The sequence below is a fragment of the Vidua chalybeata genome, chromosome 2, assembly GCF_026979565.1.
Source record: "Vidua chalybeata isolate OUT-0048 chromosome 2, bVidCha1 merged haplotype, whole genome shotgun sequence".
Lineage (NCBI taxonomy): Eukaryota > Metazoa > Chordata > Aves > Passeriformes > Viduidae > Vidua > Vidua chalybeata.
Genome location: NC_071531.1, coordinates 582,150 through 591,401, shown reverse-complemented (window position 1 = coordinate 591,401; position 9,252 = coordinate 582,150). Strand labels below are relative to the sequence as shown.

The 9,252-nt window shown below is 63.8% G+C and overlaps 1 protein-coding gene across 1 annotated transcript; it reads right to left on the bottom strand.

Moving 5' to 3' along the window:
- Positions 1-5,522: 5,522 nt before the first annotated feature.
- Positions 5,523-7,814, bottom strand: LOC128783510 (oligodendrocyte transcription factor 2). The gene is made up of 2 exons (XM_053934284.1): positions 7,742-7,814; positions 5,523-7,447 (listed from the first exon to the last, which is right to left on the bottom strand). The coding sequence occupies exon 2, from the start codon at positions 7,408-7,410 to the stop codon at positions 6,520-6,522; it is 891 nt and encodes a 296-aa protein (XP_053790259.1). The 5' UTR covers positions 7,411-7,447; positions 7,742-7,814; the 3' UTR covers positions 5,523-6,519.
- Between the last annotated feature and the right edge of the window lie 1,438 nt (positions 7,815-9,252).

Below are 9,252 nucleotides of genomic sequence, written 5' to 3'. Positions count from 1 at the left end.
AGCAGGCCAGGAGAATCATGGAATTATGGAACACCCCAACCCACAAGGATCACCAGACTCCCACGGCCAACCCTGCACAGGACATCCCCCAGACCCCGCCAAGTCTGGAATTTTGGAGAGGTTTTTTTAAAAGAGAACATTTTCCTTATGCTGGTTAAAGCCCAGCTGGGTTCCCAATTTTCAGAATGAATAAAATATTCCTGGCATCAATTAAAGACCCATGTTTGTACTCAGCTGTGCTGACCAGGACCAGCGTTCATGTGCTCATTTTTGTGTCAGAAAACAGCCCTTGAGTGAAGGATCTGCTGTGGAGTCTCCTGATTCCAACACATTTCCCAGACAAAAGTGCCAAGATGTTTTTATTTAATTTTTCTTAATGAGCTGCCTCTTTTCCTTATCATAACTTCAGATAATAAATAACTTCATTTGATGGCCACTTTGTGAAATTCCATGCAAGATTCTCCTCAATTCTGAGCACTGAAGAGAATTTGTCTTTTTATTCTGGCGTGGGCCGGGGTATTCACACTTTGTGTTGCTCAGTGATGTAAACTCCACATCTCCACAAGTTCAAAAAGTGGCCAAATCCCCACAGGTGTTTCCCAGAGTATTTGGACCTCATTCACTTGAGAGAGGTGTTGAGATGTGCCCACTGCAACAACTGATCCACGTCATGCTGCAGTTCCTCGCTCATCCACCATTTAGAGCTGGATTCTTCCTCATGAATGGACTCTGGGACTTCTGATACCGACCCAGAAGGGCTCGAGCACTTTGTGCCCTTCTGCAGCCCCCTTTTGGGGCTGGCAGAGCCTCGTGGCCCCACTGCCATCAGCAGTCACTGTGTCCCCTTAACAATTTTTGGCAGAAACATTAGAATATTAAATGCCTGCAGTGGAAAGTTCCGTTTGGGTGACCCGTGATGCCCAGGGAGCTGGCAGAGCCCAGGGATCACTCCCACCCTGCACCTGCCTGCCTGTAAGGATGGAAAGGCTTTGGGAAAACCTCCCTTCCCACCCAAACCTCCCATGGAAAACCAGGTTTGCAGGGTTTGGAGGGAGCTGGGAGCTCGTGGGGATGTTGGTGCCAGAGGGTGGTGCCAGTGGCAGGACAAGGAGCAATGGCCAGGAACTGAACCACAACAGTTCCAGCCCAGCCTGAGGAAGAACTTCCTTCCCTGGAGGGGCAGAGCCCTGCAAGAGCTGCCCAGGCAGGGGCTGGAGTCTCCCTCTCTGGAGACATCCCAAACCCCCTGGCCACGTTCCTGTGTCACTGCTGCAGGTGGCCCTGCCTGGGCAGGGGGCTGGGCTGATCTCAGAGGTCCTTCCCAACTCCAGACTTTTGGGGTCTCATGGTAGCTGTGGAAAATCCAGTCCTCAGCTGCCCCTGAGCATTTGGGATGATCTGGGTAGCGCCGAGTCCCAGGCCTGGAGATCCCTGTCCCACACAGGATGGAAAAGGCACTGCCAGGGACAGCAGAGCTCTGCTCCACACCCTGCCCTGCCACAGCAGCAGCTGCTGGCATCACCTGGGGCTGCTTGGCTCCTGTCACAGCAGTGTCCCCCGGGCCACCAGACAGCACACGGGACATCAGCCCTTCCCCTCTGGGAGGGTAAAAACAAGAGCAGTGAAACGGGAGCCCAGGATTGTCCCTGCCAGGGCTGTGCCATGGGCCTGGTCTCTGGAGTGACACCGGCCCCTGTCCCACCCAGCACCCTGCCCCCGCCCTGGGGACGCTGCAGGGATGTCCTGGGGCAGTTTGGCCCCGGAACATCAGCGTGGTGAGGCTGTCAGGAGGTGCGTGGGACCTGTGAACCTCACCCTGCCGGGGGCTCCTGCTCTGTGCTCCTGGGCAGAGCTCAGAGCTAAAACAGAGCCACGTTTTCCTGTGGAGGATTGGTTTTAGGAAGGTCTTGAGGGGGCTGTGGGTGCTCACTCTGAACTCTCATTCCAATGAAAGGGGAGGGATCCTGCAGCCCTGAGCAAAGGCTCTGGCAGCTCCCATCCCATCCCATCCCATCCCATCCCATCCCATCCCATCCCATCCCATCCCATCCCACAGGACTGCACTGGCAGGAAGCAGAGCTGGTGCCCTACAGTAGAGAAATGCCTGACTCAGGGATTTGCAGCAGATTTTGGTCATCTTGGCTTAAAATGTACCAGGCAGTGGCTGAAGAAATCCCCTCCTGAAGCGAGATGTGGACAACCTTCCCCTCCTCTTGGGTTTCCTGGATGCCTTTTGGTCTCTGCCTGAAATGTGCAGATTGAATCGTGGAATGGTTTGGGTTGGGAGGGACCCCAAATCCCACCCAGTGCCAGCCCTGCCATGGCAGGGACACCTCCCACTGTGCCAGGCTGCTCCAGCCCCAGTGTCCAGCCTGGCCTTGGGCACTGCCAGGGATCCAGGGGCAGCCCCAGCTGCTCTGGGCACCCTGTGCCAGGGCCTGCCCACCCTGCCAGGGAACAATTCCTGCCCAATATTGAACCTGAGTTTTCCCCCCTTGCTCCCTGTCCTGTCACTGCAGTCCCTGGTGAGCTCTGCCTGCCCCTCTCTCCCCTTCTGGGCTCGGTGGGGAACAGAAGGAGAAAAATGAAAGCGGGAGGAAGGGGAAGGTGGGGAGGAGGTTGGGGAAAGGGGAAGGAAAGGAGTGAGGGGGTGAGGAGGGAGGCGGCTCAGACGCCGGGATGTGCGGGCAGGGCCTTCCTCCTCCTGTCGGGACAAGTCGCGATAAACCCGAGAGCGCCTAAAAACCGCGGAGGAGGGTGGAGGGAGGGGTCCGTGCGGGAGCAGTGCGGGTCCCCGGGGCTCCCGGCAGGTGCCCAGCGGCAGGAGCCCCGCGGAGCAGATGGATCCAGCCCCCGCCGTAACCTTACCCGGCTGCGGGCGGGGCCGGGGCCCGCGGGGCTCTCCCTGCGCCGGGGGAACAGATGGGGAGTCCTGGGGGGCCGCAGGATGGCCGGGCTCATCCGCAGGTAGCCCGTGAGGGGGGGGTCGGGGAGGACAGGCGGTGCCCGGCACGGCTCGGTACCGGCCCCGGTACCAGCCCTGGTACTAGCTCCGGTATCAGCCCCGGTACCAACCCGGTACCAACCCCGGTACCAGCCCTGGTACTAGCTCCGGTATCAGCCCCGGTACCAACCCGGTACCAACCCCGGTACCAGCCCTGGTACTAGCTCCGGTACCAGCCCCGGTACCAGCCCTGGTACTAGCTCCGGTACCAGCCCCGGTACCAACCCGGTACCAACCCGGTACCAGCCCTGGTACTAGCTCCGGTACCAGCCCCGGTACCAACCCGGTACCAACCCGGTACCAGCCAGGTACCAGCCCCGGTACTAGCTCCGGTACCAACCCCGGTACCAGCCCTGGTACTAGCTCCGGTACCAACCCCGGTACCAGCCCCGGTACTAGCTCCGGTACCAGCCCCGGTACCAGCCCCGGTACCAGCCCGGTACCAGCCCCGGTACTAGCTCCGGTACTAGCTCCGGTACCAACCACGGTACCAGCCCCGGTACCAGCCAGGTACCAGCCCCGGTACCAGCCCCGTCTCTCCCCCGCTCCCGGGGAGGATGCGCGGCCTCGGCCTGGAGAGCAGGGGCCATTTGGGGTTGGGGGGGATGCTGCCCTCGCTGCTTTTGGCCCCGGTGTGGCCGAAACGCCCCCGCAGAAGAGCCGCGTTCCCCATGTCCCCCCCTGCCCGTCGGGGCTCCCCGGGGCCACCTGTTAGCGACAGGGCCAGGCCCCTGCGGGGGCGAGCCGGGCAGGCAGACGAGCAGGATTTACCAGCTTCTGGCCGCTGCCGACTTTTGCATCTGTCAGGGTGCTAATTATTGCCTTTAATAGAGACAAAGAACAGCTCCTAATGATGCTCCCTCTAATTCTCACCTGCTCCTGCCCTTCCTCCGCAGCAGCGCTCCCTCGCCGGAGCTCCGCTAATTGGGAAAGCTGCTCTGCTTATTGCGGCCTCCCCGAGGATGGGGGGGTGTGCAGGGGGTGTCGGGCACCGCTGCCGGGGCTCCAGGAGCCAAACCGGCCCTGGGGGGGCCGCGTCCCTTTCGGCAGCTCCCCATCCTGCCCGCGGAGCGCTCGGCTCGGCAGCCCCGGGCGGCGGGGGCTGCGCTGGCCGCTTGCCCCTCCCCGGCCCTGGGCGGCCCTGGGCGGGCAGCGCAGCCTGGCAGAAGGTCCCCGTCCTGGGCACCGTCCCCAGGCGCTGGCGGACACCTGCCCGCTCCTTCTTTTGGGCTTTCTCCCGCGGCGGGAGGAGGCAGAGGCGGGGGGCTTGCGCCTCAAGAGCCGCAGGGCGGCACCGGGCCCGCACCTGAGGCGGCCCCGAAAGCCGGGGGCAGCCCCGGAGCCCCCCGGGCCAGGGCAAAGCCCCCGGGCCGCCAGCGCCGTGCTCGCCGTGCGTCCCCCGCGCTGTGTCCGTCCCAGCGCCGCTCGGGCCGTGCTGGCCGCGGGACGGGGGAATCTCCGCGGGGCTGGGGCATCGCCAGCATCGCTGCGAGGGTGCCGGGGTGGGGGACGCTCCCTCCCAGCCCCCTTCCCTCTCCTGGAGGGGCTGGGCTCTCCCAGCCCCGCAGGAACGCCGAGGGGCGGCGGCGCCGGGAGGACCGCGGGGGCCAGCCGGGACCGCCTCAGTTTACCGGGAAAAACCCGAACCAAGCGAGGCTCCCCTGGGCCCCGCTCTCATTCCCCGCCGGTGTCTGCGCCCCCCAGGCTCCCCCCGAGCTGCGGGAATGATGAAGAACTGTGTGTTTCTGCGGGGGCTGTCTGAAATCAATGCGCTGCCGTTCCTCGGGCTGGACAGAGACGGGAACGTCACCGTGGGAACCTCAGCCCGTCCCGGAGCCCCCCGACCTCCTTCTCCTCAGAAACACCGGAGCCCTTTCCTCGGGGTGTGCGGAATATTTCCTGCCCCCATACTTGCGCCCAGAACTGCCAAAATTTCCCCGGGCCACAGACACGAGCGGCTTCGGGAGGGAAAAAAAAAAATGAGGGGTTGTCCCCAAATAATTTTCTTTTGCCTGGATTTTCGTTTGGTGGGTTTTTAGTTGAAGGTCAAATGCGCAGACGCCGTCGCAGGGAGCGGACTCCCCAGCGCCAAGCTGAATGGTTCCTCTCCCCGAATTAATATTTAATTAATATTTCGCTTTTGCCAAGCGCTGGATTCGACAGACAGAAATTTTCACGTTACCGACGCGGTACCGGTCGTTTTTTACTTGCCGCCCTGATTCTAGGTGGAAGAAATGAGGAAGGGGAAAAAAAAACCCAACAAAAAAAGCCCCAAACCCAAGCCTCAAACGGTTTTGATTCGCCGGCGAAGCGAACTGACAAAAAACTTCTCGAAAGTCAAGGATGCACCTAAAATATTCCCATCCCTTCCCCATCTGTCTCCGCCTCCCCGGAACAGCGAGGAAGAGGAACAGGACATTTATTTAAAATGCTTTTCTTTTTTTTTTATTTTTTTATTTCTTTAAAATCTCAACAGTGGATCCCTTTTTTTTTTTTTTTTTTTTTTTTTTGCAACCAAACAAGTAATAAATATTATTTAGCAACTTTTTTTTTCTTTTTCTTTTTTGTTTTTTTTTTTTTTTTTTTTTACAAAAATAAACAGATGATAAAATCTCTGCAAGGGGCAGCGATAAGAAAAATTGTTATTTCAGAAACAAGCCCAAGTTCTCAGTATTGCAACACGGACAGGGTGAAAGTTCCTACGCAAGAAAGAGCGTTAAAGAGTTCAAACTTTGTTAAAGGCGGCAGGAACGTAAAAAAAAAAAAAAACAAAAAAAAAAAAACAAAAAAAAAAAAAAAAAAAAACCGAAACAAACGTGTTATACGCTTAAAAGAACCCAACAAACCCCAAGAACCCAAAGGAAGGAAATCAAGGCAAACCGACCCCTTTTTCACTCATGAGGCTGACACAGAACAAGTGCACGGACGGAAAGCTCAGGCAGAGCGGACTCGCGTCGTTTTCGGTCTATTTACAAATCCCGCACCGGAGAGAAAACCGACACAGCCCCCGGCGGGCCGGGAGCGCGGAGAGCGGGGAAGAGCCCGACCTTCCCGGCTGCAGCTCCCCGCGGAGCGCCGCCGCTCCTGGCGGCCCCGGAGCCCCCCGGGATGGGCTGTCCGGGGGGATGCGAGCCAGGAGCGGCTCGGAAGGCTCTGCGCGTAGAAACGAGTCCGGGAGAGGGGAGGGAGCGAACGAAGGAACGAGCCAAAGCCCCTCTGCAGTTCTGGTTCCTCCGTTAGCGGCGAGCCCAGGCACCGCCGCCCTCCCCTCCTCCGGAGTCCTCGGCAGCGTCGGAAAATTAAAAATACAGGAGGTGCGCGGGGCTTTACTCGTGCCGGGGGGTTTCTCCCGGCGTTCGGGGTGCAGGGCAGACCCCGGGCCGGGCTCCATCCCCCCCCGCCGCCCCTCCGGCGGCCCCGGGAGCGGAGCGGGGCGGTCCCGCTGCCGCCGGCGGGGGAGCGTTTGTAGGTCCTGGAGGTGCCGGGAGCGCGGCGGGGCCGCCCCGCCGAGGGGCTCATTTGGTGTCGGTGGCTAATCTGGGCAGGCTGGCGGTGCCCATGCCGGAGACGTGGTGGTGCGGCGGGGCCGACACCTGGCACATGCTGCAGGGGCACGGCATCCCCCCCCAGTGCTGGAAGCTGCTGCCCAGCGGGGCGGCGGCGGCGGCGGCGGCGGCGGCGGCCGAGGGCGACTTGAGGAGCCCGTGCGGGGGCCGGATGGAGCTGACGGCCGAGAGGCCGGAGCCGGGCAGGGAGGCGCTGGAGACGGCGGCGGGGGGCAGGATGGGGTGGTGCACGGGGTGCGAGGCCGGGTGGCCCGGGTGGCCGGGCAGCGGCGCCGAGTGCGCGCCCATGCCGCCGGGGCAGGCGGCGGGGTGGAAGCCGGCGTGGTGGCCGCCGTAGATCTCGCTGACCAGGCGCTTCATCTCCTCCAGGGAGTTGGTGAGCATGAGGATGTAGTTGCGCGCCAGCAGGAGCGTGGCGATCTTGGAGAGCTTGCGCACCGACGGGCCGTGCGCGTAGGGCATCACCTCCCGCAGCCCGTCCATGGCGATGTTCAGGTCGTGCATCCGCTTGCGCTCCCGGCTGTTGATCTTCAGCCGCAGCTGCTGCAGCTCCGGCTCCGTCATCTGCTTCTTGTCCTTCTTGGAGGAGGAAGAGGAGGACGAGGAGGAGGACGACGACGAGGACTTGAAGCCCAGCTTGTCCACCACCACCACCCCCGCAGCGCTCATGGCGCTGCGCAGCTCGGCGCTCAGCTCCGGCGGGGAGTCGCTCTGCGTGGAGCTGGACACGGTGCCGCCCGTGAAGCCCCCGCCGCTGCCTTTATTCCTGGCCGTGAGGAAGAGGTCATCGGGCTCCGGGGAGGACGGGCGGCTGGAAACCAGGCTGGCGTCCGAGTCCATGGCCCGGCGGGCGAGGCGGCGGCGCGCACCGGGCAGCCTGCGGGGAGGGGAGAGAGCCCGCGGGCGGCTCCGCGTCAGCGACCGCCGCGGCTCGCCGGGGCACCGCGCCCGCCCCGTCGGCGAGCCCGCTCCGCCGGGCCGGGGAGCGACGGCCCCGGCGGGACCGGCCCCGCTGCCCGCCCTCCCCTCGCCGGGGGCGGCTCCCGCCCCGTCCCGTCCCGTCCCGTCCCGTCCCGTCCCGTCCCGTCCCGTCCCGTCCCTCCCCTCGCTCCTGTCCGCCGGGCCGGGGCTCGGGGTCCGCGCGGGGGGCGCGGGCGCGGGGGGCACTCACCGTGCGCGGGGCGGCCGTGGCAAGCGGCGCGCCGGGACGGGCGAGCACGGCAGCAGCGCGCACCTTGCGGCGGAGCGGCGGCCGCTTTATAGCCGCGCCGGGGAGGAACGATGTCACCGGGCGGGAGGGGGGCTGCGCCAATCCGCGGCGGCGGCGGGGGGACGGCTGATGTCACCGGGGCCGCTCCGGCTCGATGGGGCGGGCGGGCGGGGGGGCGCCGGCCGGAGCGGCGCGGGGAGCCCGGCGGGGGTGGGGGGGGGGGGGCGGCGGGGGGGGAGGGACTTTTGTCAAATCCATAATAAAACGCAACAATGACAGCGCCGGGAACAGCTGTTGGGGGGGCGGGACGGGACGGGAACGGGGACGGGGACGGCACCAAACAGCCCCCGGCACGTCGGTGTTCCCCGGTGCCCGGCCCGGCCGCCCCGCCGCCCGGGAGCGCTCGGCCGCGGCCCCGCCGCACGCACCGGGCGGGCGCTTCCCCCGCCCGGTACCCCTTCCTGCCCCGAGCCCGGGCGTTATTCCCCCGGCAAGTGGTGCAAAGAGAGGCGGAGAAAAGCGGGATTTCGGCCCCTCCGTTCCCCACGAGCGAATCGCCCCGAGCATCCCCCGGCTCCGGCCCCGCAGAGACCCGGAGAAGTTCTTGGAGCGGCCGCTTAAATCTGCCCCAAAAAAGCGTTCAGCGAGAAGGGAGCAGGAGAGGGGAAGAGAAAGAAAGAAAGAGTAACAGACGTTAACAAACGAACAAAAAGTGACCTTCGGAAATGCCTCCCGCCTTCCTGCGCTGCTCGCCCGGCTCCCGGCGAGTCCCCGGCAGCTCCGCGCAACAGGGTCGGAGCTTCCTCGCACTGGGGTAAATCCCCCGGCCGCCCCCTCCCCGCCGGCCCCCCCGGCCCCTTTGCCTTTGTTGTATTATTTTTACACCCGTGTGTTTCCCAGCTGGCCCGGCAAGCCTCAACCATCCGTTAAATATGTATTTAAAACGTTAAGAAGTGAAGCGTGGAAATGTGTTTCCCAACGGTTGCGGGGATGATCCGTAACAGGTCAATTAGGAAAATCTGTCCCCGCGACAGCCGGGCCCGCCGCCCGGCGTGTGTCCCGCTGCCGCCGGCCCGGCCACCGGGGACGCGCCCGGGCTCCGGCCGGGCAGGGGGGACACCCCGAGCATGGGGGGGGGCTGGGGCTGAGCCCCGGAGGTGCGGAGCGGGACGGGGAGGGGAGCTCCTGTCTGTGCAAAGTTTGTTTTCTTTTGCGGGGAGCGGCAGCCGGAGCCGGGCGCCGCCTTCGCCTGGCGGCTCCGAGCGCCGCGGCGTTGGAGAAAACAGGACAACAAGGAGCACAACGAATTCAACCGCGGCGCCTCTCCCGGCTCCCGGCAGGGCCCGGCCTGCGGAGGGGGAACGGGCCCCGGCCGGGCCGGGAGGGGCGGCGGGGCGGGGGGATCGCCCCCAGGCCAGCGGCGCTGGCGTGAGAACGAGGAAAACGCCGCAGCGCTCGCCTCCTGTCTGCCA

What these genes read in the sequence shown, in the direction of transcription:
- LOC128783510 (XM_053934284.1), bottom strand. Translation starts at nt 7,410, where the DNA reads ATGGACTCGGACGCCAGCCTGGTTTCCAGCCGCCCGTCCTCCCCGGAG.